The 27,794-nt window shown below is 33.0% G+C and overlaps 4 protein-coding genes across 6 annotated transcripts; 2 read left to right on the top strand and 2 right to left on the bottom strand.

Moving 5' to 3' along the window:
• The first annotated feature begins 2,802 nt into the window (after positions 1 to 2,802).
• Positions 2,803 to 5,621, top strand: LOC7464835 (RAN GTPase-activating protein 1). Its single transcript, XM_002307546.4, has 3 exons — positions 2,803 to 2,889; positions 3,020 to 3,057; positions 3,674 to 5,621. Exon 3 carries the CDS (start codon positions 3,685 to 3,687, stop codon positions 5,311 to 5,313), a length of 1,629 nt encoding a protein of 542 aa, XP_002307582.2. The 5' UTR covers positions 2,803 to 2,889; positions 3,020 to 3,057; positions 3,674 to 3,684; the 3' UTR covers positions 5,314 to 5,621.
• A 7,253-nt stretch (positions 5,622 to 12,874) lies between these two features.
• On the bottom strand, positions 12,875 to 15,669 carry LOC7464675 (chloroplast stem-loop binding protein of 41 kDa a, chloroplastic). The gene is made up of 6 exons (XM_002306737.4): positions 15,201 to 15,669; positions 14,967 to 15,088; positions 14,357 to 14,459; positions 14,136 to 14,274; positions 13,657 to 13,934; positions 12,875 to 13,327 (listed from the first exon to the last, which is right to left on the bottom strand). The coding sequence occupies exons 1-6, from the start codon at positions 15,585 to 15,587 to the stop codon at positions 13,145 to 13,147; spliced, it is 1,212 nt and encodes a 403-aa protein (XP_002306773.3). The 5' UTR covers positions 15,588 to 15,669; the 3' UTR covers positions 12,875 to 13,144.
• A 2,336-nt stretch (positions 15,670 to 18,005) lies between these two features.
• LOC7464834 (uncharacterized) lies at positions 18,006 to 19,883 on the top strand. The gene is made up of 6 exons (XM_024600987.2): positions 18,006 to 18,173; positions 18,269 to 18,436; positions 18,547 to 18,669; positions 18,846 to 19,076; positions 19,171 to 19,335; positions 19,399 to 19,883. Exons 1-6 carry the CDS (start codon positions 18,126 to 18,128, stop codon positions 19,708 to 19,710), a joined length of 1,047 nt encoding a protein of 348 aa, XP_024456755.1. The 5' UTR covers positions 18,006 to 18,125; the 3' UTR covers positions 19,711 to 19,883.
• Positions 19,867 to 23,410, bottom strand: LOC7464674 (uncharacterized). Of its 3 annotated transcripts, none has more exons than XM_024600989.2 (5): positions 23,284 to 23,410; positions 21,910 to 22,254; positions 21,728 to 21,811; positions 21,551 to 21,622; positions 19,867 to 20,293 (listed from the first exon to the last, which is right to left on the bottom strand). In XM_024600989.2, the coding sequence occupies exons 1-5, from the start codon at positions 23,332 to 23,334 to the stop codon at positions 20,138 to 20,140; spliced, it is 708 nt and encodes a 235-aa protein (XP_024456757.1). In that variant the 5' UTR covers positions 23,335 to 23,410; the 3' UTR covers positions 19,867 to 20,137. The 3 variants fall into 3 exon arrangements, with proteins under 3 accessions (XP_024456757.1, XP_002306772.4, XP_052309264.1); XM_002306736.4 differs by having other exon boundaries at positions 21,910 to 22,323; positions 23,284 to 23,409; XM_052453304.1 differs by lacking the exon at positions 21,551 to 21,622 and having other exon boundaries at positions 21,910 to 22,323; positions 23,284 to 23,409.
• Between the last annotated feature and the right edge of the window lie 4,384 nt (positions 23,411 to 27,794).

Below are 27,794 nucleotides of genomic sequence, written 5' to 3'. Positions count from 1 at the left end.
TGTAGAAAGTAAGTAAAAATAAATCATACAATTTATTTCCCAACCAATCAAATATTAAATGACAAAATAAAAAAATAAATTAAAAATAATTAAAAGACAGAAAAAAAACAGATCCAGTTAGTGGGTAAACTCGACAAACTCGTGAATCGGGTAATCCAGGCTAGCATGTCCAACTTGTGATCTGTGTTATGGATTCCACGGAGATTATAATTTGTTATTTTAATATATTTTTTATTTGACTATGTGATAATAAAAATAGACGATTGTAAAATAAAACACTAACACAATACCAATATTTTTTTAGACCACGATAACCTTGAAGAAAGTGAAACAAAACCAATTATAAAATTGAATTCTCAATTAACCCAATATCCAAGGATTAAATAAAAATAAATAAAAAACTTAAATTCGCTGTGAATTGTGTCAATATTCCAAAGTCATGAACAGGTCCATGAACCCAATAAAGTTTAATAATATGACTCTTCTCATAAATTATTTTTTTAACTATATGAGAAAAAATATACAATAAAAAATTCAAATTCAATAAAAAGAAGACACTCCACCAAACCTGTAAAACAGGGCAACTCAGGTTACCTTAGTAAATCCACAAACCACGCTAAATCTACATAATGACAAATAAAAAAAAACAGATTATGAAGTCAAATTATCAATCATCTCATTATTAAAAGATAAAATTGATAATAACAAACTTTTTAAAAAGAATTATAACAAAAAATCAATAAAAAAGGAAGCAAAACACTATAATCCACACTACAATGTTTATTGATTAACAATGATCTTTTTATATGTTTTAATTTTATTACTTTATAAAATTTAATAATATGATTTCTCTCTTAAACTAATTTTTTTTAACCATATAAAAAAAACAAACCATAAAAAAGTTAAACATCCTACAAAATCTACAAACCAAAATAACTTGGGTTACACTGAGAACCCCATTTCAACGAAAATAAATTTAAAAATAAATCACATCAAAAAATCTTGCAAAGCAATGGGTGAACAGTAGTTCCCGGACCTTTAGTTTTGTTAATAATATATATATATATATATATATATATATATATATATATATCTTTTAAGTATTTAGTTTTAACAAAGGTGGGACCTGTAATCCCACCATTAGTGAATGAGTTCCATTTCCCTCGATAGTATTTGATTGTGTGGTGTGACAAAAGATGAGACTGATTTTAGTGGTATGGTGATTAGGTGGGGTTGCTTTCCCCCCTGACTGGACTCCACCATTGCAATTCAGCTGGAGGAGTGCTTTCACATCTGCAACTTGATTGGACAAAAACTTTCAAAATCCAAATGTACCATCCATTTTCTTTGCGGGTCTCTATAAATTTGGCGTGAAAAGTAGTAAAAAGTTGAAACTCCCGAACGCAGACAATCTTTTCGTGCCTAAAATCTATCCATATATTCCCGACTAAACGGATCATGCTCACCGTTCAATATCCATGCTAACATGGCCATCACAGAAGTATAACTGGACCAGATGCCACCAGTAAAAGTGGAGTCACGACTCACGAGTCAAAATTCTTGATGGTTCTCAACTTTCATGATCACCTTATTTCTCCATCCACAAGAGACAAAATGTTCCTTCACATGACAGGAACAACGAATGTGATTTGGGCTGCAGGCAGCTACCCCGTAGATGCAAAGCAACACTTCATCGTGTTTTTGAAATTTCCTCGTGCTACGAAAATTCTCATTTTACGTACCAGATACCACAAGACGAATATCGCAAGCGTCAGCTTCTCCATGCACTGCAAGTTGCAACGCCCTTTCTTGATCTTGAATTAGCCATGTACATCCTGAATGAGAAATAGAATTGTTGGCATGTCCATGTCACCCACCAGCCAAAGTTCTCTAGGCATGGCGTGTGTATAATGCAACCAGACCATACTGTTCACTGTTGCTAAAGTGACGTCGGTTCCGACAGTAATATTATTAAACTTCAACAAATCATTGAATTCTGCAGGAAAATGTACCCACCAGCTACCTCTAAACCAACAGTCCAACATGATTTCGGGCAAAAATACAGTGTACTAGTCCCATGTCCATACATTGAACGATTGTTTTCCGAGATCCAACGTTATTTCTTTCAAGTCGCTTAGAAAGCTCGAGGTTCTCTTCACCCGCAGGAGACATGGCTCTTTGCCTTGCATCTTATTTAGGCTACATTTACCAGAAGATTTGGCTGATATATTCCACAACTTCACATTGAAGGCAATTTTTCCAATAACCTACACTCTCATCCTTCCAATGATCAGATTTGAAGATGCTAATATTAAAATTTCAAATTTATTTTGTCTCATGCTACCCAGCATTTCTCTGTGTGATCTGTGGCAATAGATGAATCTTCGCAGATAGATTAACCAAAATCCAACCTGAATTCATCATGAGGAATGCGTTTTGCCTTTCAAAATAAAGATTTTCACTTCATAAGAGCCCATTTAACAAAGAGTCATTTACTTCATAGTAGCCCAAATGCTTTGAGGTTGGAACGGTGGCAGGGCTTAGCCCGCGTACAAGAAACAGGCTCGGCTGCTCAAGCCTAGCAACTACAGAATGCAAAAGGGGCCGAGTGAATAAAAAAGAGCCGAAGCAGAAGTGAAATTCGAAGGCCCAAGCCCATCAATTTCAAACAGCTCCTTGGACCTTAACTGATAAGGCCGTCAATAAATAAAAAAGAGAGGATATTATCGTCATCTTACATTCAAGGAAGAGAACGGAAAACCTACCACGCTCTGCCTTTCCCGATATTAATTTTTAAGCGAAGCATGATTTCCCTCCAACTCCCGCACGCTCACTTTATTTATTTATTTTATTCTCCTTATACGGTACAGTTTGATGATTACAGTTCCGGTATCCCTCGATTCCCTCCACTTATTTTAAAATTTTAACCCCCGATTTTTCTCATCTCCAATAAATAAATAAATAAATAAAAAGTCAGTTACTCAATTCTCAGTTTCTCACTTCTTGTTTGTTTCTCCAGAAAATCTAGGGTTTCGACTTGTGCTCGCTTCGTCTCAGGTACTCCCTCGACCTTTCTTTTCCTTCCTCGAAAGAAATTAAGGAGAACAAACTTTTTTTTTTTTGGATTCGTAGATCCGTGTGGTATCTCTATTTTTAATCAGTTAAGTCTTAAATTAAGGTTTAGTGGATTTTCAATGTGGTTGTTTTGACTAGGAACTGTATTTGTTGACAAACTAGGAGTTCATTAGTTAAGTCTTAACAAGCCATTGCTTTTATTAATCCGTATTATTTTTCTTGGTAGTATACTTGTTAACTCCATAGAGGAAGAACATCAATCAATGCTAGAGAAGAATGCCCCTCAAAGGGATTTGTGTACTGGTTTTTATTTATTTATTTGTTTGATTTGTTGGTATTTCGAATAATTATTGCGGCGCTCACTAATTTGGAATTTGAAATTTAGCCTTAGAGTGGTAACTTACAATGTGAAGATTTTATCCACTTGATGCTTTAAATGTTATGCGTTTTGAGATAGTGGAAAAAAAAATATGAGAAATGATGCAGAAAGCATATTTGCATTGGAATTTCTTCTGCTTGTTCTGTGAAATGTTATGTGTTTTGCTTGTTTTTGTATTGTGGTATGGATTTATAAATCATAGTTCTGGGGTATTTCCAGGATACTTCAACATGGATTCTGTGACACAAACTTTCCAACATCGCATGTCTGTCAAATTGTGGCCTCCTAGTCAGAGTACCAGGCTAATGCTTGTAGAGCGGATGAGCAAGAACTTCATTACTCCATCCTTTATCTCCAGAAAGTATGGGTTATTGAACAAAGAGGAGGCTGAGGAGGGTGCCAAGAAAATCGAAGAGATGGCTTTTGCAGCTGCGAACCAGCACCATGAGAAAGAGCCGGATGGTGATGGAAGTTCTGCAGTGCAGATCTATGCTAAAGAATCTAGTAGGCTTATGTTGGAGGTTCTTAAAAGGGGGCCCAAAACACAGGAGGATGAAGAGGTGAAGACAGTTGATGAAGCTTCTGCTGCTGTTGCGAATCTGTTTGATATATCTGGTGGCCGGCGGGAATTTATTAGTGGGGAGGAGGCTGAGGAACTCTTAAAACCCCTCAAGGTGCCAGGAAACTTGTATACTAGGATATGTTTCAGTAATAGAAGCTTTGGCTTGGATGCAGCCCATGTCGCAGAATCCATCTTGTTGTCCATAAAGGGTCAATTGACAGAAGTGGACCTGTCAGACTGTGTTGCTGGAAGACCTGAATCAGAAGCTCTTGAAGTCATGGGTATATTTTCTTCAGCCCTAGAAGGTTGTAAATTGAGGTATCTGAACCTTTCAAATAATGCATTAGGCGAAAAGGGTGTCAGGGCCTTTGGGATGCTTCTCAAAACCCAGAATATTTTGGAGGAGCTTTATTTAATAAATGATGGTATTTCAGAAGAAGCTGCACGTGCAGTTTGTGAGCTAATTCCTTCAACTGAGAAGCTTAAGGTCCTTCATTTTCACAATAATATGACTGGAGATGAAGGTGCAGCTGCTATTGCTGAGATGCTGAAACAATCCAATTTGTTAGAGGATTTTCGATGTTCTTCAACAAGGGTGGGCTTGGAAGGGGGTGTTGCCTTAGCAGAAGCTCTTGGATCATGTAGCCATTTGAGGAAGCTTGATCTGCGTGATAACATGTTTGGTGTTGAAGCTGGTATAGCTCTGAGCAAGTCTTTATTTGCATTTGCAGATCTTACTGAAGTTTACCTCAGTTATCTGAATTTGGAGGATGAGGGGGCAGAAGCACTTGCTAATGCGTTAAAAGAATCTGCACCTTCACTGGAAGTTCTGGATATGGCTGGGAATGACATTACAGCCAAGGGTGCTTCTTCTTTGGTTGCCTGTATTGTGGCAAAACAATTTCTCACCAAATTAAATCTTGCTGAAAATGAACTGAAGGATGAAGGTGCTATTTTGATTGCCAAGGCAATTGAAGCCGGTCATGACCAGCTAAATGAAGTTGATTTGAGCACTAATGCAATTAGACGTGCTGGGGCAAGGCTCTTGGCACAGGCTGTTGTGCATAAGCCTGGATTTAAATCGTTAAATATCAATGGTAATTACATTTCTGATGAAGGGATTGATGAGGTGAAGGATATATTTAAGAGTTTGCCTGATGTGCTTGGAAAATTGGACGAGAATGATCCAGAAGGAGAAGATCTTGATGAGGATGCAAGAGACGAGGATGAGGATGCAATAGAGGAGGATGAATTGGAATCAAAACTCAAGGGGCTAGAAATCAAGCATGAAGAGTAGGAGTTTTCGTTGCAGGTAGCTTGCTGCCTTACAGTTTTTCGATTTGAAACTTATCCATGGACTCTGGATATTTTTAGATTACCAGTCTTTTCTGCGGAACTCGTAAGGCAGTCCAGCTGCATTAGCTTAGGGTAATAGATTTATCCTTTGTAGGCCAGGGCAGGAAAAGTGCTTCTTTTCATTAACATATCAAACTAGCAAATTTACTAGTTATAGTTTTAACTAGTTATGTGCCCCGATGCTTTTCAGTGTGTTTTTCAAGGTTTTGGATTTTTTTTTTGTTAAAAATAAATATGTAATCTTTTCAATTTTTTTTTTAAATTCTAATTATAAATCAAAAGTCTATAAAAACTATTTGTATTAATAAATACAAAAAATAAAATGTTAATGCATTTATTCAACTCATATAGCTAAAAGTTGAATAATTTTTTTTAATGCAAAAGAATTAATGTGTAGGTGTTATTAATATGTTTTTTTTTACATCAAGTAATAAATATAACCATGAATTACAAAGTCTACACTTATATATAATTAAATATAATAAAGATTATATGTATTAAAAAAACAAATAATTTTTAACGTAATTGAAAAATAAAACAATATTGCAATTGTTACAGAAAAACACAATTTTCTTAGTCAGAATAAATTTTCAAAAACAAAAAGTGTAAAGAAAAAAAAATTAAAATACAAATTACAAAAGAATAAAAAAATGAACAAAAAAAATGGTATAAGGAGGCCAAGTGTAAAGAATAAAAAAAATAATATTTTTCCCCAAAAACAATGTATAAAGAAAAAAAAGAAAAAACTAAAAAAACATTAAAATCATGAAATTGGCATGTAGGTTATAATTTTTATTTAAAAACATATTAGGTATGCAGGCTGTTCCAATGTGTTTTTTACATGAAAAAATTAAAAGTGTCATTTAAAAAGCTTATGCAACCATCTAACTAAATATATCGATAATCATTCATGCAAATAAATAAAAATCATTAGTAATAACCAAGAAAGAAACTTTAAAGATGAGATATTTATCCGATTATGTTTATTAAAATTTTTATTTAAATAAATAAAAGATAAATTCACCATACTTAAATGATAATACAAAGAAAATGATTGAATAAACTCACACAATAAAAAAATATTACGAAAGGCTGAACACATCAGAAAAATATAAGAAATTGACACTTGCTGATATGATATAAACATAAAAAAAAGATTAAAAAAAGCCTCAAGTGAAGCCGACAACCAACTCCGGTGAACAAATCAAACACATGACCTAGGACATGAAATTGAGATGACCCTATAAATAGAAAAGCAAAAAAATACTGGCAAAAACATTTGAAAAAAATGCTTTAAAAAAAGACCAAAGTCAACTCGGGCTAATCTTTTAGATTCATGACCCAAGTCATTAGACCAGGGTGATTCTATTAAAGTCAAACCTGAAAAAACAAAGAAGCAAGATTCTTAACCAAATAAATATTGAAAAATGAAATTGAGAAAAAAAAGTCAATAAAAAAAACAATGCAAAACAAAACAAATAGCAATTAAAAGAATTACAACTAAATTCAACATAAAAACCAACTAATATTAAATGTTAAGGGAAAATTTAAATGAAATTAAATGTTTAGGGATGGAATTGAAAAAAAAACAAATCAATCAAGAAAATAATTTTAAAAAATAAGAATTAAAAGAAATGGCACCAAACTTGACATAAAAATTCAATGAAAAGAAATGTTTAAGGATGGAATTGAAGAAAAACAAATAAATCAAGAAAATGATTGAAAACAAAAAAAATAGCAATTAAAATAATAAGGACTAAATTTGATAAAAATCTAACAAAATCAAACAACTAGAGATTAAATCAAAAAATAAAATTCAATTAGAAACAATCATTGTAAATAAAACAATTGCAATTAAGAGAAGAATGAATGAATAAGAAGAAAAAAGAAATTGAAGGGTTGGTATAACTTTTTGCATGGCTAGGACTCAATCTGAGGAAGAAAGAGAATGAAAGGAAAGAAAAACAATAAAAGCCAAATGACATCAAATTAGGCCTTAATACTATACGCGCGTCACCTAGAGAGGAAGAGGATGTCGAGACACATCAAATGATGTGGTGGAAACTTGATTTCAACTACCGTATTTAGCCACACGTGCTGTCCGAAGGCAAAAGAGCGATTGACGTGTGCCAAACACGTGCCAACAACTTTTTTTTATGTGCACAAAACTGAAAATGCCCCTATGACTAAACATCAATAGCAAAAAAATCCTAATAAAATTACAGCTAAGCCTTTGAAGCCAAGACTAAAAAATTTGAATGGCAAGGGTAATGAAGTAATTAGTTGTTCATAAAATTATAAAAAAACAAAAATACCTCTAGGACTAAATAACAATAAAAAAAACCATTAGGAAATGACAATCAAGCCCCTAAAGCCAATGCTAACAAATTTTCATAGTAAAGGTACTTGCGTAATTCAACTATTCATGACAAAATTGTATACAACCCCTAGACCAAAAGTTCTGATTGTTTACCCTTTAAGGGCAATACAATAATTACATTGTTATTAAAATTTTTTTGAAAAGAAGGTGCTGCCCTAAACAAATTAAGAATGACAAATTAGTTGTGTGCAAACATCATCCTACCTCTCAAGAAAAGCTTTAAAAATTAAAGGATAAATGATAATTTCACTGTAGCCTTAGACACATTTCACTGTGGCTATGATAAAAAACCCTCGCAGTTTTGTATTTTACTTAATGTACTTGGAATTTGGATTAGTTTAAAGAATTTGCTAAACAATGTTGTATTGACGCCAACAATTCTTTATCTTTCATTTTCTAGTTGCTACTGTGTACTAGGTGTTTTTTTTCTTCTGATTCAATTCATGTTAGTGAATATGCCTCGTAGTCAATTGGGCTGGTTACACGTAGTACTGCTTTTATTCATGTAAAACATATTTATTATTAGTAAAGATATTTTTTAACTTTAATATTAATGAACCTAATATTTAATTAATGGATTTAGAGTAAAGATAAAGTTCACGGAACAAAAATACTTTGCAAAAAAAATTATGAAGTTGTTATAATTATGAAATTAATATTGCATCAAAGCATTGTTCATAAATGTTCCCGATCAATGTTCTATTAAGATTGGATATTAACCAGAGCTGTTGAGACCAATACATATTATATTTCTTTCCCCATGAAAAGAAGAAGCTGCTCTCATAAATTGAGATATGAAGGATACCTGTAACTAATATGCAAGTACATGTCAGATGACATATACACTGCCATAAGAGGATTCTATATGGAGAGATCATCTGTGTCTATGGAAAGGCTCACATGACGATTGTGTGAGTGATCATTAGAATTAAGATCACTAAGTTATTTTATATATGAAGTATTATGTTTTGATCCTGCTATATATTTTTCTAATCAAGGATAACAAACAAACATATATTGGATATAACATAAATTATATGAAAATATTTAAGTAATTAAAAGATGATTCATCTAAATGAATTAGAAAAAATGTCTCATTTGTTTTTTAAATAGTATTGATTGTGCAATCTTTGATCAATGTGGAATGTGTTTTGAAAAGAGTTTCAAAATCTTATTTAAAAAATTAATGACTATAATGTTGAGAATTAATATGATTTGACAAATCAGACATACTCTATGCTATAATGTCTAATCAAAACATTTTTTATGAAGGGATAATAATTACACTAAGAAACTAGTCACTGAAAGGTTAAGTTAAATAATTTATCACTTTCCTAGTATTTGAAAGATGATAATAGGTTGTTAGACATTGTACTTGATCTTCAAATATAAATCAATCAATTATTGAATTGATAATAAATTAAATTATTTAATTTATTTATTCTTATTTTATTTAGGATTATGATTTATATTTGGATCAACTTATTAGTGTATCTAATGAGTTACACACATTAGAACTATTGATTAGAAATTAAAATATGATTATTAATCAAGTGTAACTTGATTGTAAATAAATTTTAGAAATTGAGGACTATAATGTAATTAATACAAGGTATTATAATTCTAGATTTATAAAAAAAATCAAGTAGGGACTTGATTGAATAAATCTCTAAAATTATCATAAAATAATATATATGATATATTTAAGGTGCAAATTGATATTTTTTCATTTATATGGTTTTTTAGGTTTCCCTATAAATATAATGTTATGCCTCTTATTTTCTAAGAAAAAAAAATGATGAAAAAAATACAGTACATAAACACCTAAAAAACAAAAGAAAAGAGCTAACACTCTAAGCTATATTAATTCTTCTTTTCTAAAAGGATTTAAGATATTTTTTAGTGATGGTTTGTGTGAATTATCGTTAGAGGTCGAATACTTAGACAACCTCTAATTTACGACAACCTATAATTTATGACAACCTATCCTTAAATTAAATATTTAAAGTCGAAAAGAATATATGATATTCAAGTAATCTTAGCATAAACTCTAAAAACTCTAGATCTATTTATCGAGATTACCGAGATTCACAATACTCTTAAAAAATTTTAAATTTATTATTTTTGCTGTGAACAATAGTTGATGCTTCCTATCTTGACATTTTGAAATACAATCTGAACTTGAAAATATGCATAGAATGTTACAGGTACTAGCAAGCTTTCTATCCATGCGTGGTCTACTCTATTCTAGGTGCAGGCAAGATAATCCACCTGCTGACTGCCGAATGAATGTGTGGTCCTCACGTATTCTAGACAAGCTTTCCATCCATGACCTCAGTACTTGTTAGCCACTGCTTCTTGTTTCATCACACGTACGGGTTTGCTTGATTTTACTCTGAAAGTTTGCATTACTACCTTTGCTTAAAACCATGGTATTAGCGTGCAGAGAAAATTATCCGGGCTAAATGCTTGTTATTTCCTTCCCCAAACCCTTTAATGACGATTTAAGAGGATGATTAATAACCTGGTTCCCATGTATCTAGCCATTGGCAGAATATCAGAATCTCTTTAGAAGCAAAACTGTAGTAGATAAAGCCTCATATTTCAATGCTTGTGAATTTGATTCTGTTAAGGCATGGAGTTCTGTGGTTTTTATGAAGATATACTGCAAATATAAAATTGAATGTTTATTTGTTTTTGGCAGTGCAACCCATTGGTTGAACCATGATGTAGTAGACCTTTCGCTAATGCAAAATTATATTAAGATCTTTATTTAGGGCGTGTTTGATTGCAGGAAAGTGAATTCCTGGAATTCACTTTCCATGTTTTTCCATGTTTGGCAGCAATATAAGAAAATAGTCAAAGGAAACTGAATTCCAGTCAAATTAAAAAAAGTAACGTTACGAAAGGAAAGTGTTTTCCTTTTGTTAAAGAAAGGAAAACACTTTCCTTCCTTCATTTTCTCATACACATTTTCTCATACACAGCTAGAGAACTTTTTCTTCAAAATCACACAGTCTCTTTTTCTTCAAAATCAATTGGAAACTGAGCAGGAACAAGAGTATTTTTCTGGACCAATTAATTTCAGGTAATTTTTTCCTCTTTATTTCCTTTATGTTTTTCTCTGATTCTGCGTAGATCTGTAAAAATGATGGCATAAATCTTTGATATTCTTGATAAATCTGCTACTGCTACTGTCATATTATTTCCATAACATTTCCATAACTCTCCATCTTGATAAATCTGCTACTGCTACTGTCAACAATTATTAATCTCGTCACATTCAATTAATCAAGCAACCAAAAAAAAACACATTTTTTCTGCTACTTTTTTCTTCTTCATGAATCACAATCGACAGCTTACTAACCAAACAGAGAGACAAAACGGGCGGGGGGGGGGGAGATAACTGTGACAGAGAGAGGCAAAACGGTGGGGGGGGGGAGGGGGCGATTTCTATGAACAGTGAGGCAAAACAGGGAGGCGATTTCTGTTAACATGGAGAGGTAACGCGATGGGGGGGGGGATCGATTTATGTGAACAGAGAGAGGCCAAAACCGGGGGGGGGGGAGAGGCGATCGATTTCTGTTGACAGAGAGGCCAAAACTGTGGGGGGGGGCGATCGATTTCTGTGAGAGAGACCAAAACAGGGGATTTCTGTGAGATCAAAACGGGGGAGGGGGGGCGATCAATTTCTGTGAGATCAAAACGAATGGGAGGGGCGATCGATTTTTGTGAGGCGGTCGATTTCTGTTGTGGGGGCGATCAATCTGTTAGCAAAGAGAGACAAAACGGGGGGGGATTTCTGTTACAGTGAATCCTTGCTCTCGGGGGGGGGGATTTCTGTTACAGTGAATCCTTGCTCTCGGGGGGGGGGAATGGGAGCAGGGGAATTGGGGGAACTGGAACCGAGAGGAGAGGGGATTGGGAGGGGAATGGGAACAGTGAAATTGTTGAATGCTAATGGGGAATTATATAAACCGGTTATAACGAAAACTATAGGGAAAATGTGGAATGAATAACAGGGGGAATGGGAGGGGAATGGAACAGTGCAATTGGGGATGTTAATGGGGAATTATACAAACCGGTTATAACAGGGGAAATGGGGAATGAATATAACAGGAAAAATAGGGAATTATTGTCCGCTTCTTTCAGCATAATTTATTGTATTAATTGTGTAAGTATTTTATATGCTTTTTTTAATATTTATTTCCCTAAATTTTTAGGTTTTGTTATCAGAAAACTTCACTTTCATGATATGGATAGTAAGATAATTCATGCAACATATATGAGAGCAGCTGTAACTGTGATAGCTACAGGGGTAGCTATTATTGAACAAGAAAGAAATACAATTTATATACCAAGAGAACCACGTATAAATGCAATTGCTCAATGAGAATTCTATATTAACAGCATTAAAGGCTTTGATGAGATCATTCTTGGGAATGCATTTGATCATTTGGTCCAAAATGAAATGTTGGCAAAAACATTTATGGCAAAAAATGTTAATTTGAGGAAAATTTGGGTTCAGAATTTTGTGAACCACCACTACTACAGGCCTGCTTGCTAAGATGGTTTGACTATGTTCAAAATTTGGGTTCAGACTATGCTTGTTATTTAATGAGTATGTTTACTTGTTTAATTCGGTTTAGCATGTTTATGTTTGTAATTTGAACTAATATGTATGTATATGACATCGAAACTTAATATTTATGTATGATTATGTTTGATGTTAGATATTTATATTTATATCTTGATGTTTATTTGATATATATTAAAGGGATATTAAAGAGATAATTGCCTTTACCCGTACAAAAAAAAATATTTATCCAAAAAACCCATAAAAATATTTTTGTATGTATTGATCTTATAAAAAGTTCTTCATACAAAAAAAAAACTCAAATATATAACTCTTACCATAAACTAATTTGGCTTTCTTCATATGAAAAAAAAAACTTATTTTAAGCTTTTAAAATTGAAAAAATATATTAATAGGCTTTTTGTAGAAATATTTCATAAGCTTATGTATGAATATAGGATATAATAAATTTTTTTATCATTATACTTTTTAGATTTTATTTTTTTTATTGTAAGTGATTAAATATTTTATATATATTAGATAAACTTAAAAAAAAAATAATTCATTAATAAATTATTTTTCAGTTCATTTTTCATAACATAACCAAATACTGGAAAGTGTTTTCCAGTTCATTTTCCATAACACTACCAAACATCGAAAAATACTTTCTCGGAATTTACTTTTCAAAAATTCACTTTCCCAAAGAAATTCACTTTCCTGCAAACAAACGGCCTTATTTAGTAATTTCCTTTTGGTAGATAAAATGCATCTCCTACAGCCATCTGCAACGGGTAGATAAAACATCATGATTCATATTCACGCAGCAACTGGAACTTTCAGCGACTCGAGTATTTTATCGTCAATCTCGAATTGCATTGGCTTCTTGTCTCGGCCAATCTTTACATACTCATCAAATCGCTCCTTCAAGTCTTCAGGAAGGTTTGTGGTGCCCTGCCATCCCAAGATGTCCTTGGCAGCTCGTGGTTCTGCATAAAAGTGCTGCACAATACATGTACCAACTAGGGTTATCTAAATTGCTCAAACAGTTGCAAGGTTCTAGGGAAAAACACCTAAAGTATACGGCTTCTATTATACATTCTACAGCAACCTGTGTAATATGCTTATATCTTAAACACATCATTTGTTGTTTTCTACAATCTAAATTACTGTTATTGTTCCACGAAGAGGTCCGTAAAGGGGCGGGGAGGGTGAGCAGGAGAAGATAAAACTGTTTAATAGAAATTAAAGTGATGATGCAATGTGGACAAATAATCTGCTAGAAGTAATTAAGCACCTAATTTATGATGAGATGGAAAATAAGCCATTACCATATTTCGGAAAGGAAAAGCTTTCTTCGCATCAATTCCAACAGCTTTTGGATCATAATGCATGATTTCTACTGGTAGACCTGCAGCTTGTGCACAGAGTTTGGCCATTCCATCCAGGGTCACAGCACGGTCGCTTACACAGTTGAATATGTTGCCGGATGCAGCTTCTGGGTTCTCCACAGCTAGAGTAAGCATAGAGGATAAGTCCCTAACATGGGCGATGTTAGTCAGTTGCATCCCAGAACCAGGGATTGGCACTGGCCTTTTTCGGACAATTCCTGCTCACAGTAGATCAAAATCAGGTTTTCTTATGGATAGAAAGGTAAAGAGTTGGGAGAAAATCCAATACTAAATGAAACCATAGACATAAAACAGTTTTTAGCAGCTATTAAAATGAAACTAAATCAACAAGGAGCATTATAGGGCCCGTATTGGCTCCACAGCGTGTCATTGTATAATACTGTCTACTTTGTACTTACGATCAAAAAACCACTCCTCACAATCTTTATTGTTGCCAGATCCAATCATGTATTGTGGACGGAATATAGCCCAACTACTGAAAATCTCTGCTATGTATTTTTCCACCCCAACATGACCAGCATCAGCTTTAACAACATCCTGCAATGACGAAGAACTTTCAGTTAAGTGGAGAAAGTCCAATCCATTTCAGTTCTGTTGGCTCAATAGCGCACAACGTTACCCCTTCAACATGAGGAGGCTCATCGGTTGGTTTGTAGATTCCAGCACTGCTGATGAACAGGAACTGCTTCACACCAGCACTCTTGGCCCAGTCTACTACAGGCCTATGCAAGGAGAAAGACATGTGATCAACAGAGTGGTACAATTGGGGGAAACAGAACCACTGAAGCCTGGAACTATAAGTACTTGTAAGAATATAATTTCCTGGTAGTATGATTGTTAAACAGTGGTTGCAAACATCCAAAATTCCTAATCCTTAAAAATGCAATAACCTTTATAAGCCCATAGCATAGACCTTAGGTGCTCTAGTTTTTGCTAATTCCCACAAATCCTCAAGTATCAAATTCTGTAATCAGCTCAGAAACTAGTTCATTTTAATGAACTTCAAGACAAACCATCGAGTACTGTGCAAATTGGTCATTCCCAAACAAAAATATCCCAACATACCTTAGCAGCTTGCTTTTATTTAGTCCCTAATCATAAATTACTATAACTTACTGAATTATTGAGCTGATTACAGTGGACCACATTGCAAATTAACAACAAGAAATGCCTTGCCTACATGTTTGAATGTTAGGTACCTTCTAGCAACAAGAATTAAAGTTACAAACCTTACAGTATCCAGGTCCTTTCCATTGTTATCCAGCACCACATCAAATGTTGCTCCTTCCACAGCCTTCCCTACCTCTGCTGGGTTCCCCCATACCGTCTTCCCTCCAGCACCCACAATTTCCTTCAAAAGCAAAAACCAAGCCCCCATAAAAATTCCAAAAACCAAAGCTAAGAAGATAATTTCCCAGATCATAATCCACAAGTATCTGTATATATTGATTTTTAGAACTTACTGAGAATCTACTGAATGGAGGCTTCTTCATTTTGTCTGAACTCTCCTCACCAACAGTCAAGATACTTACTTCATGGCCAGAACCCAGAAGTTCTTTTGCAAAATAGAACCCAATAACTGCATGACCACCACTGTTCGTATTAACTATAAGGATCTTCTTTTTCTCAGCAGCACTAGCCTTGACAGGGAAAGAAGAGGCAAAGAGGCGTCTTGAACATGTGGGGTAAGCAGAAAAGGAAGGAGATATGGAAAGAGAAGAAGAGAGAGGAGACAGCTGCGAGAAAGAAGAAAGAGAAAGGCGTGATGAGGATGAGAGGGAAGGTTGAGAAAGCTTTGAAGATGGACCAGAGAATATGGGAGAGGAGGATGAAGGAGCAAGAGTAGCCATAGACTGTTGCCTTTTCTGAGCTGGTGTTTTTGATTGTTTGAGAATTGAGAACCAGCAGTTTCTGTGGCAACTAGAGATAAAGGTAACGGCCGGGCTTTTCATTTATTTAATACTGTTAATTTCCCGGGTAATTTGAATATTACCGTTGAGATGATTGGTTGTGGTTGATGAGAATCAATTCCATGCGGGAAAATTTAGACATTTTCTTTGAGTAACAGTGGACTATAGTGTAGCATGATGTTTATTAAAATATATTTTTAAAAAATATATATTAAAATGATATTTTTATTTTATTTTTTAAAATTTATTTTTAATATTAATATATTAAAAAAAACAATAATTTGAAATAAAACACATAAAAAAAATTCAATTTTTTTTATAAGTATTTTTAAAATATGAAAACAAACTTATTAAAACCTTCAAATTCCAAAATATATTGGCAAATTTAACAGGGAATTTGCTAGGGATTTCAAAGAATAATATGTAAGGAAGGTTTAGCCCATATCGTTGGTGGAATTATTTCCATACGTAATCATTTGGATAGTTATCAAACCTAATTTAGTATTGTTGACTAGGATCAATTCAAATCAATTTAAAAAAAATTAATTTTTTTTTAAAATTTTAATATTTTATATAAAAAAATTAAGAAATAATTTATGTGAATATAAACTATATATGTTATAAATTATTAATTTTTATTACATATATACCACTTTTTTTTTTTAAATGAAGGACAGGGTGGAAATACAACTAAATACAAATTATTTTTATCCTCACAAAAATTTTAATTTATTCTATAATATACAGATCAATATATATATATATATATATATATATATATATATATATATATATATATATATATATATATATATATATATATATATATCCTTATGAATTGTTTTTTCTTAGATTTTAATGATGCATTATTTTATTGCATTATATGTATGCATCGACTCATTTTATTATATCATATTTAACGTTTTATAAGAAAATGGGTTTTTAATTGAAGTCGGAAATAATAATAATTGATAATTTGCAAGTACTTATCAATAGAAGTTTTCTATAACAATGCTTTTGTGCCTTTTCGTCATATTACTCTTGTTTTTGGCCAAAGAGAAGGAATATTTGAGGGTATTATTGCTCCAAATAAAGGTTTAGATAGCAATTCATAAGAAGAAAGAGTTATAATTAAATTCATACATCAATCTTGCCCGTTACTCTATCAAAAATAATATTTGTTGACTCTAAAAAATTATATCCACAAAATTGTGGGATTTCAAGAACAAATTAATGACAATTAAAAAAACATTTGAAAAAAAATTGGATTTCAACTGGATTTTGCTGGATCACGGGTCAACCAGGTTTTTGCTTATCCTAGTTTTTTATCTTATCCAGACCGGTCCAGCCATCGAGTCAACTAGGTCTTGGATCAACTCGCCGGGCCGGTCGAGATTTAATAACTATGATCTGGACTAGGGTTCAATTTAAAAGAAATTACTTAAAAATTAATAAATTTAATCGTAGATCAGCAAAAAAAAAAAATACTATCTCTTAAAATAAAATAAAAAATTTCAAAACATAAGTAAGCATTAGATTGAGAAATCCGACACAAATTAGATAAATTTTAGAGTAATTCAGGAGTAATTATCAATACTTATTCTAAAATAAAGATATAAACATAAGAAAAATACAAAAATAATAGAGAATAAAAAAATGAATCTAAGTGAAAATGTTCTTTGTCATTTTTTATGATTCTATATGTGATTTCTTTTTCAGTATTGGTAATTATTTTCATAATACTCTGAAAAATCCCCACAAATTGCACTGATTTTCATCTTTTACTCATATCTTGTTTTGTTGAATGATATCAGTAATTACCCCTTAAGTTGACTGTAAGTGCCCATAAAATATGTTTTTATTTTTGGATTTTTCTTTATGTTTTGTTTCTGTCACTTCTTGATTTTTTGCTGCTTACTTTTTAATAGTAAAACTAATGTATACATTCAAATAATTATAAATCAGGTACTTTTTTTGTAATAAAAAAAAATTATTTACACTGTCCTTTTATTTTTGTAACTTAAATAATAATAACTACAAATCTGATAAGTTGATAGTATGTGTTTGAGGGTACTTTTGTTTGTATTTTTACATGTATTTTAAAAGTATTTTTGAATTAAAAAAAATAAATTTATTTTTTAATATTTTTCATATAGCAATATTAAAAATAAAAGAAATCTAAAAAAGTTACTTTATCTCCATCTCATCCATCTTAAATTGCAGATCGCAGCCGTTAGATCAAAAAGAGAGAGCAAGAGAGAGCCCACTTGGCGCGTTAAAAAAGCAAAACCACTTTAAGGATCTCAAAGGAGGGGACCAGGTCCACTCTTTAGATACGCAACACAAGACAAAGACAAGATCATTAAAGAATTACAAGAGATTTCAGAGATTTTTGAACGTTGGCCTCAGACCTTTCCTTTTAAAGCCCCTCATCATGATACTCTCCTCCTTAAAAACTAGCCGTTAGCTCTCTTTCTCATGGCTGCTTCAGTGGGTTCCCCATCACCAGCTGCCAGCCTCAACAAGGTAGCTCAGCTCCTCTTTCGTCCTTTTCTCCTTCATTCTCTTCTTTTTAGCTGATTTTAATTCTCTATTTTTCTTTAAATTGGTTGCTTGTGCAGGAGTCCACAAGCTTGATAGTTTCTTCTCCTCTGTTTTGTCCGGCATCAGATAAGCGTTTTTGGAGCTCTCTCCGTGGCCGGATCGACACCCTTCTTGAGAATCGGCACCGTAGTGTCTCGATCGGTCAAGATCAGCTCAATCTTGATCCTTCTTTAGGCACCAATGTGGTCAGTTTTAACTCTAAAGCTTCAGCTTTTCTTTCCAATGATTATTCTTGTTTCGATTTATTTGTAGCCTTAGCACATACGGGTTTTTTTCTTTTTGGTGGGTCATATAGAGAGTAGGTGAATCGGATCGAGCAAAGAGAATGAAGGAGGATTCCTTACTTCTGTTAAGAGGGTTTGACTCCATTGCTCAAAATCTTTCTCAGCTCTCTAGTAATCTGGACAACGCTCTTCAGGTAAATGGAAACTCGTTTTAAGCTTTTACAACTTGTTTTCCGCACTTGTCAAACTGGGTTTTATCCCCGTAAGAAGTACATTTTGTTTGCTTACGGATAGTTTACAATCAAATTTACTGGGCTAGCTACAGAGCTGTACATTATTGAACTTAATTCCCTGTTTTCTCTGTTTTCAGGGAGCTAGATATCTAGCTGAACCACCCACATTGAGAGAAATATTCCACAGTAGACTCGAGAACTCTGAGTTCAGGCAAGAAGATGTAGAAAAGGAAAAAATTGAAGAAGGGAAAAAGACAAGATTGAAGAGGAAGTTTGATCCAGATGATAGATCAGAAGAACAAGGAAATGATTTTCACAAGGAGAATGAACAATGTCTCGAAGATAAAAAGCTGAAGAAAGCCAAAAATGTAGGTTTCTCCCTACTTAGTGCAATACTTGATCTGCGGTAGGCTATCAAGTTTTTTTGCTATTTGCAATTGATTGTTCATTGGTGTTCTGCAGCTGGCAGTTTCCATGGCAACAAAAGCAGCAGCGCTTGCAAGGGAACTCAAGTCTATGAAATCTGATTTCTGTTTTATGCAAGAGCGATGCGCTCTGCTTGAGGAGGAAAACAGGAGGATTCGAGATGGATTCTGCGAGGGGACTAGACCAGAAGAAGATGACCTGGTAAGTCCTTAATGTGCAATTACTCAAATATGATGCTTGAATGATATGCCCTATATATTGCAGATGAGGCTTCAGATGGAAGCACTGCTTGCAGAAAAATCCAGGTTAGGTAATGAAAATGCTAATCTTAAGCGGGAAAACCAATGCCTTCACCAGCTTGTAGAGTACCACCAAATCACTACACAAGATCTCTCTGCATCTTATGAGCAAGTTATCCGTGGAACATGCTTGGACTTTTCTTCTCCAACATCCTCTATGATGGAAGCGGCAGACAATGAAGATGACAGTGAAGTTGCAAAAACAACTCCGAATATTTTTGGATTCGCCACTTCTCTTGATGAATCCTGTCACGAAGAAGCACGGATGAGCAAGTAAAGACGATAAAGGCAGTCACCGGTTTTGTCAGTAATTTGATCAGGGTACTTTAGTTCCACTTGAACTGTAAATTTTCTTGTGTTTTTCTCTACGGGTTCAAATTGGTGTAATTTTGTTCCCCGTGTACTATATATATATATAGTGTACTACACTGCATTTATTTTGTTTCTCCATTTCCTTCACCCATCATAACTGTTCAGTTTCTTTGAATGCCCGGTTTGACCATTCCTTAGGCATCAATTCAGTTCATCAGCAGACCATGTTGGTCTAAAGTTGCGCACAGTATGAGAGTTGCTCAAAAGTTTAGGGATACAAAAGACACCTCAAAAGTGAGCATAGATACAAAATAAGTAAGTGATCGTAAGCATATGATGTTTCTGTCGAAGAGGCCACTAGTTCCATCAAAGCAAAACTGACTTTCAGAAGATCAGTTCTTTCTTGTTTGCTTGTCAAGTGTCTTTCTCTTAGCAGGAGTCCTATGCTCAAGACCGGCTTCCCGTGCAGAGATTTTCGAAAGGCTTGAGAGCAATATCTCATTGAACTTCTCCAGCACATCACAAGCCATAGGATTCCCCTTCTCATACTACAGAAAACCAAAATCATATCAACTTTATAATGCCAAACATGATGAAAGAAACTGAGTTTTTTCCCCCTTTCCCTCCATTATGTACGTCTGATTATGAAAATAACCCAAACAAGCACATCGCATATCAAGAAAAAATTAGGTGATAAGGAATTAAAATGACCTATTCATCATCACATGCATCAAATTTTCCAGCTGGAGTCATACAGAACTTGTACAGGAAAAAAGAAACTCATTTCTTCTGTGAAGCCAGATGGATTTTGAAGTGTTTTGTTTGAGTAAATTTTTTACAATTTCAATCCTCAGCATTAATGCACTTCTGCCTCGAAAAAAAAAACAGAGAAAATGTATAAAGAAAACAAAAGTGGCCCAAACCCATGTATTGATCTCATATGCATCTGGTATGCATGGTATTAAAACGCTCAAGCAAAGAGCACGAAGACATTCATCAATCAATTACAGAAAAAAAAGCGAGCAATTCAGAATGCACCACAATGTGATTCAAGGAAAAGCACAGAGGGTAGGTGTGGAAAGCATAGAGGGACAAGTACGATGCCAGCAAACTAATGAATTTCTCCCAAATTTGTAATTGATCTCACATGCTTCTGGTATACATGTATTAAAGAACTCAAGCAAAAGATTAATAAGACATTAATTAAAAAGAATTTAGGAATACAAAAAAAAAGGGGCAGGAGAAGTACGGAAAGTGTAAGACATGACTTCATTTTCGAGGAAAACCATAAAGAGTTCAAGTGGAAAGAAGAAACTGTTGTTACAGTTTCATGAGCTTTAATGACAGAACCATAGTCTTTAATCTTTATAGTATTGGCATGTTGTCAGTGATATAGACTCGGTGAGGAGATAATAGAAGAAGCAATGGAAGCTTTATTTCTAAAACAATAGCCAAAGAATTTGTAAAACCTACACCTTGCTGCCTTGATTTTGATTTGGCAAGAAATGAACCCAAGATGTGCCCCAAGCCTTTGCACAAATAACTACTACCAAAAATATAGAAAATTCCAACACACAAGAACCACCCATTCTAACTCAGTATGTCAACAAGAGCTCATCAATAGATGATGAAACATTGTCACTGCAATGGAAAACATTCAATTTATTCCTTAAATGCATACAAAATTATAATGCTTCTAGAGAATAACTCTCAACATTCACATTACTTATAAAGCAAGTCCAAGAAAAACACAGACAAAAAAAGGACAGAATATCAGTCAGATAAAGTGGTCTAAAAAAACATACTGCTTCTATTTTGCCAAGAGCATTTTGAAACTTCAAATTAAGCTGATAATTTTCTTCCATTAAGGCTTCAACCTACCAATCAAATAACCCAAAAACAGACCGACAAAATAAATTAAGAATAAGTAAGATAAAATAACAAAAGAAAGGATTCTCAACATGCCACTGGAGAAAGATAACCTTCTTTTGGGAGTCAATATACAAACTTTTATATGTAATATCATCCCCACCACTACAGCTCCCACTAAAGGAGTTCTTGGTTGCCTGATCCAAAGTCAACAAGTGTTACATATGAAGTAAAAAAAATGGCAAAGATATATAGAGCGAGAAAGCTAAGTAGATCACAGGTGATATCTTAGTACCTTAAATTTCACATCTGCGGTCTTTCCTTGTGCCTCTAACATTTCCAGAATATAGTCTACTTTTTCTTCCAAGTTTTTGCCCATTGAAGTATGCTCTGATATTTTTGCGTCCGCATGGCCATCCCCTTCCTCGCCTCCAATAAGAGTTATCTCTTCAATGACATGCTCAAGATCTTGGTTGTGAGTGAACACAACTGAATTTTTAAGACGCTCGGATCTCCTAACCTTAGCACAGGTTTGCCTTGCTGTCTTTCTTGAATATGATTTAGCAAAGTGTGATTGCATTTGGAGGTTTGGTTCCACCCCCTCGAAGGTAGAATTTGCAGGCTGTTTTGAGCTTTCAGGCTGCAAGGAGGGATTAGTATTATTGGGCTCCAATTGCATGCCCAGAACAGAAGGAACTGTACTTTCATCCTTCGATCAAAATCAAACAGCTATCAGTTTAAAACTGAATGCAAGTATTATAAATGTTTAACCCAGGGGACATTTCACAACACATACAACATGGAAGCTAAATCTTCCAACTATGCAAGAATCGTACTACTATAAACGCTAAATGGTAATATTTTCAGAAACAACATTACAAGGGTGGGGATTTAAAGCCTTACACATCTACAATGAGGCTAGAATTTGAAATTTCCTCAATACCACACACGCTTTTTTTTATACCACATTTGTGTTTTTGAAATTTCCAACACAGGTGGCTATGCTGTCAAATACTACCGATCCCACCGTGGCTGGACTTGGAATTCAAAACCACAAACATTAATAAAAGAAAATCATAGAATAAACAAGCACGAGCCATTATAAGCTAAACTAAGCCATAACAACCACCCTTTTGGGTTGTGACTTTGTAACCCTGAATCATGATTACCAAGCAATTGCAAAATGCTAAAAATAAAAAAATACGAAGGGCCGCCATTGCACATCAACAGATTTTGTTATTTCGCAATATCCAATTCAAAAGATGAGCACTTTAACCAAAAACAAAGGCTACAGAGAAAAACCGACTTCAACAAAAATATTCCTCTCCTGACAACCCCAACACTGTCCTTTTTTTTTTTTTCATTTTCTTTATGAAAACAGAGGTAAAGAATGCCCCTCAGGGAATAGCAAGGGAAACCAGAGCATATGCAATACATACTGAAAACAAGCAGAAAACAAGCAAATAAAAACATAGAATCACTTGATAAGAGAGAGAGAGAGAGAGAGAACAATCTTCGGAAATAAGAAAGAGAATAGATGAAAAACAGTACGGATAAACTGAATAAATAAATAAATAAAAAGAAAAAACATAGAATCACTTGGTCTAAAGGGGGCAAAAAGAAAGAAAAGAAAAAAGCCAAGCTTGTTGTTGATGGTGGTTGAACTTACCACGTTAGCCCTTTCTATGAGCTTCAGAAGAGCTTTAGGTTTCCTTCCCATTGTGTTTCTTTCACATGCAAAAATGCTTTGGAGGCAGAGTGGGGAGCAGGGGTTGGATGCCTGTAAAATAAGGTCCTGCCTGCGTTCTTGTCACTTCCCTTCTTTTATTATTTGTTTATTTATTTATTATTATTATTTCGAGTTCTTCTCCTTTTTAATTCTGAAATTGAAAACGTTAATGCGGAAATAAATCAAAATATTTTTATTTTATTTTTTAAAATTTATTTTTAATAGCATAACATTAAAATAATTTAAAAATATAAAAAATAATTTAAATTTAAAAACATAGTTTTAACATAATACCAAACGGAGTCTTAATATTATTATTAAACCTATTTTATTAGATTACCCCTAAAACGTTTTCACTTGAATTCTTGTTTAATAAGGATTTGAAATTAAAACTTGTAAATATTATTTACATATCATTAAAAAAAATTTATAATACTTAGAGAAACTATTTGTTACTCTTTAAGCTCACTTAAAAAAATAGATACAAATAAAAAAAAATCTTAAATGAAAATACTTTTGATGAGTCATGAATTTTATTTTTTCTATATTCTTTGTGTTTGTCTCTTTCTTCAAGATGAGTTTAGAGAGTAACTAGAATGATGCTACTAATTATTCTCCGAGCACTATAATTTTTTAGAGAGTAACTAGTATGATGTTACTAATTATTCCCCGAGCACTATAATTTTTTTCATGCATGACTCGGTCGATTTTAAGGAAACGTAAATGACTGATTAAAAAACATGATTTAACTTAAAAAATTAAAGATGATCTTTTTTTAATATTGAGACAATGATATTGGATCGATTCGAGTTTCGTGACTTAATCCACCATATCTACGAATCGAGTTATAAACTCCACTAGATTTAAGAATTTTTTTTAAAAAAAATTACTTAATTATACGATAACAAAATCAGACACTTATAAAACCGAGCATAAGCCAAGTACAAATTAAATATCTAGATGTTTGTTTGAAAATGTGATATCCTCGTAACAAGATGAAATAATTTATGAAGATAAATTTAAACTCAAACAAAAAGAATTAAAATGAAAAGAAAAGAGAAGAAAATGGAAAAAAATGGAGGAAGCGCAAAAAATAGAAAAAAAAAATCACCTTTCACTGTTCATTCAAAGAGGAGAGGAGGTGAATTTATAGTCCAACTCTTTTAGATAAAGGAAGTAATGTATCTCTTATTGTTATTATAGCTTATAGGCTTACGGTGTCTTAATCTTATGGCATGTTTAGGAGTGTGGTTGTGGTTGTTTTTTAAAGTGCTTTTCATGCTGAAATGCATCAAAATGATAGAGATCAACGCATCAAAACGATCCAAAACATACAAAAAAAAATTAATTTTTAGCAAAAAACATTTTTTTGATTTTTTTTGGAAAAGTGGGGTGACCCGTGTTTCCAAGCGGGCTCTTAATCAATAATGATAAGCATCTAAATTATAATGCTTTTTGAATAATCTTAAAATTTTACGATTCATATATCATTTGGTATCTTTAAATAAATAAATTTATTTTTATTTAAATATGTGTTTTTTATTAATTTTTAACTCAAATCTAAAAATATATGAACATGAATACTATTAGAGCCCGTTTGGCTGAGCGTTTACGGCAACGTTTTTTTGTTAATAGTTGCAACATATCGTTTGGTTACAAAATGAGCCGCACTTTTCATGCATGACCCCACCATTATCTGCGTTTTGAACTTAGTTTTGTTGAAGCAGTTTCTGCACGATTTTCACAATGATATGTTTCTCCTGTTTATTGCAACTGTGTTTATAAACACAGTATTTTACAGAGGCACCGAAGAAGAAGAAGAAGGTGGCAGCTGGAACATAAACAGAACACAATGAAGAGCAGTTCCCTCAGCTCACCGCCAGCCACTGCTCTTCCTCTTCTCCTTCTCCTTCGTCTTCTGCAAGCGCTCCATTGTTCACATGAACAGTGGAGAGCTTCTCCACTGACCCAAACATAAATGCCCAGTGTCTGGGTTCGACCCAATAAAATAAAAAAAATCCAAAAACATTTCTCATATATTGTATTTTATTTGAGAAACTAGTGTTTACAATTATTCAATGACACTACATAATTATATTAGAAGGAGATCGCATGATGACGTAACATTTGCAGAATTTAATCGCAATCCCAATTTTGTTTTTGATGATATTTACCTGATGTTGTTGCACGCTCAGGAAGCCATGAAAACTGTAGTTCTTGTCGGATGAATTTCGTACGTGATGGAATTGCAAATAGTTTAATGAAACAATAAACAATACTTTATATAAAGTATTGTTTATTTCATGATGTAATAGCAGTAGTTAAATGTATAATATTTCAATTAAAAACTATCAATATTAATATGTGTATTTTTTAGTTATTTTATAACCTCAATTTGAAAAGCATTCTTAACCAAATACATTAAATTATTTTTTGTTGAACCTCGATTTCAACCACAGTTTTAACCAAATATATATTTTTCAAAATCAACCTCAACTAAAAGTACTTTTTATAAAACTATTTTTTTTAAATCACAACCACAACAGCTACCACAATATCAAACACACGTGTTAAAAAATCTAGTTAGATTTCGTCAATAACGCTAAAAGATATGAATATTTATTGGCAAAATCAATATGAATGGAGACCATGGGCAACGATTGTAATGTTATGTAACTTTTTTACCACTTACTTAAAATCTCTATTCGTGCCTCATTTGTTAAAAATCACTCATTCAGCTACGAGTCTTTTCTTCTTTTTTTTTTTTCACGTCTTCAAAAAAAAAAAAAAAACACCAACCACATTCAATGCCAAGAAAATTTTATGATATTTAAATAGTAATTAATAACTTTAATTTGCCAACAAATCACATACGAGACCAACTAATATAATTTAATTTATAAAAAAATAACTGAAAGCAGATAAAAAAAGGAGACCTCTAATTTGCCAAATGAATTCAAATATTCAAACTAACATTTAAAATTATTTTTTAAAAATATCCCTATTTTTATTTCATTCTAGAAACCGAAACTTATATCTCTTCTTTTCCCACTTTTTTCCAGTCTCTTGTTCTTCAACAAAAAAAAAAGGGGCTTAAAAAAAGGAGAGACTTAGGATTTAGTCTGCACTGAAGGAGAGACTTAAAAAAAGGGCTTCCATTACTAGAAAACAGAGATTTAGGTTTAGAAAGTTATCTGAGACTAGTTTTCTTCTGATGCAAGAGCAAACTCGATCCAGGATATCAATAATTTATGTCTCGCTGTGATGATCACAGCACATCAAATTGATCGAGGAAGCTTTTCCACCTGCATCTGATGGAGTAGTAGAATCTGAGATATTGAAAGCTGTGATGCCATGGATGGTTGGTCGTCTTCTCTTATCCTTCACTCTCGAAAGTTGATGCCTCATAAAATACTTTTGTGCATGCATGGCTTGCCACTTGAGCTTGGAGTCTCAGAGGCCACAGAACAGTACTGAGAGATCTTGAAATTTCCAATAACTAGTCTCTCCCTGTTAGATAATCTTAGGATGATCTCAAAAAAATTTAAATTACAACGGCAATGGATTAAAATATAAAAAATATTTTTTTGTAAAAAAAAAAAATGATTTATGAAATAAGGGAAAAATAGTCGAGATCTTTTATTCAATTTATTTCTACATGTATTTCAAATAATATCATTAAATTCAATTATGTGATTTAATATTTTATTTTATATATAAAAATTGTAATAGATTATTAATTAAATTTAAATCATATGTGAAACTTTAATTTTATATGTGATTTAATTTCAAAGAAATTTTTATAATATATATTACAATGTTTCAATTTACTCTTTTAATTTCAACAATGTTACCTTAGTTGCTCTAATTATTATTATTATTTTATTAACGTGAATGTCCGGGCCAGATTGCGTGCATCTCGACTAATTTTACAGATCCTGAAATTAATAATTATTTAGATAGGAGGATTGTGACCTAATTATTTTTTCAATGTATCATTTTCCTGCATTGCATAAACAAGTTAGGATTTGTCTCAGGTGTTGATGGTGCATACAAAACAAAACAAAAAAATTACAAAAAAAACGTTTGAGTACAAATGGCTGTTTGGGCTGGGCCTGAATGGTTAGAATCATGGCTAGAGCAACCTATTTCTTTCATATTTCCCTGGCTTAAGTATCAAAATCTTCTGTTCTAACATAGAAGAAAACATTGAACCCATGAAGAAAAATCCATGCTCGCCATAGTTAGTCTAGAATGCAACAGTGAAAATCCTGTTTATATTTGAAGTTTTCTGACTTTATAAGGTGTGAAGTGGAAATACGAGAGAAGAAAAAAATTCACATAGTAAATGAAATTGCAATAAATAGCTGATGAGTATGATAAAAAAAATTAGCTCATGGGTAAAATTGTTGAAGTTAGAACATAATAAAAGAGTAAATGTTTTTTTTACA

Source organism: Populus trichocarpa, chromosome 5 (genome assembly GCF_000002775.5).
Source record: "Populus trichocarpa isolate Nisqually-1 chromosome 5, P.trichocarpa_v4.1, whole genome shotgun sequence".
Lineage (NCBI taxonomy): Eukaryota > Viridiplantae > Streptophyta > Magnoliopsida > Malpighiales > Salicaceae > Populus > Populus trichocarpa.
Note: the sequence above shows the minus strand (reverse complement) of the source record. Positions and strands in the feature narration are given on the sequence as shown.

Excerpts from the sequence above, each read along its gene's own strand:
- LOC7464675 (XM_002306737.4), bottom strand. The coding sequence starts at position 15,587 with ATGGCTACTCTTGCTCCTTCATCCTCCTCTCCCATATTCTCTGGTCCA. Across the intron at positions 14,275-14,356 it reads AGCCTCCTCATGTTGAAGGG|GATGTTGTTAAAGCTGATGC; the intron begins GTAACGTTGTGC and ends TCGTCATTGCAG. Across the intron at positions 13,935-14,135 it reads TGAGGAGTGGTTTTTTGATC|GAATTGTCCGAAAAAGGCCA; the intron begins GTAAGTACAAAG and ends TACTGTGAGCAG.
- LOC7464835 (XM_002307546.4), top strand. The coding sequence starts at position 3,685 with ATGGATTCTGTGACACAAACTTTCCAACATCGCATGTCTGTCAAATTG.
- LOC7464834 (XM_024600987.2), top strand. The coding sequence starts at position 18,126 with ATGGCTGCTTCAGTGGGTTCCCCATCACCAGCTGCCAGCCTCAACAAG. Across the intron at positions 18,437-18,546 it reads CTTCTTTAGGCACCAATGTG|AGAGTAGGTGAATCGGATCG; the intron begins GTCAGTTTTAAC and ends TGGGTCATATAG. Across the intron at positions 19,077-19,170 it reads AGCTGAAGAAAGCCAAAAAT|CTGGCAGTTTCCATGGCAAC; the intron begins GTAGGTTTCTCC and ends GGTGTTCTGCAG.
- LOC7464674 (XM_002306736.4), bottom strand. The coding sequence starts at position 23,334 with ATGGGAAGGAAACCTAAAGCTCTTCTGAAGCTCATAGAAAGGGCTAAC. Across the intron at positions 22,324-23,283 it reads TCATAGAAAGGGCTAACGTG|GATGAAAGTACAGTTCCTTC; the intron begins GTAAGTTCAACC and ends TTTTGATCGAAG. Across the intron at positions 21,623-21,727 it reads ATATTGACTCCCAAAAGAAG|GTTGAAGCCTTAATGGAAGA; the intron begins GTTATCTTTCTC and ends TTTGATTGGTAG.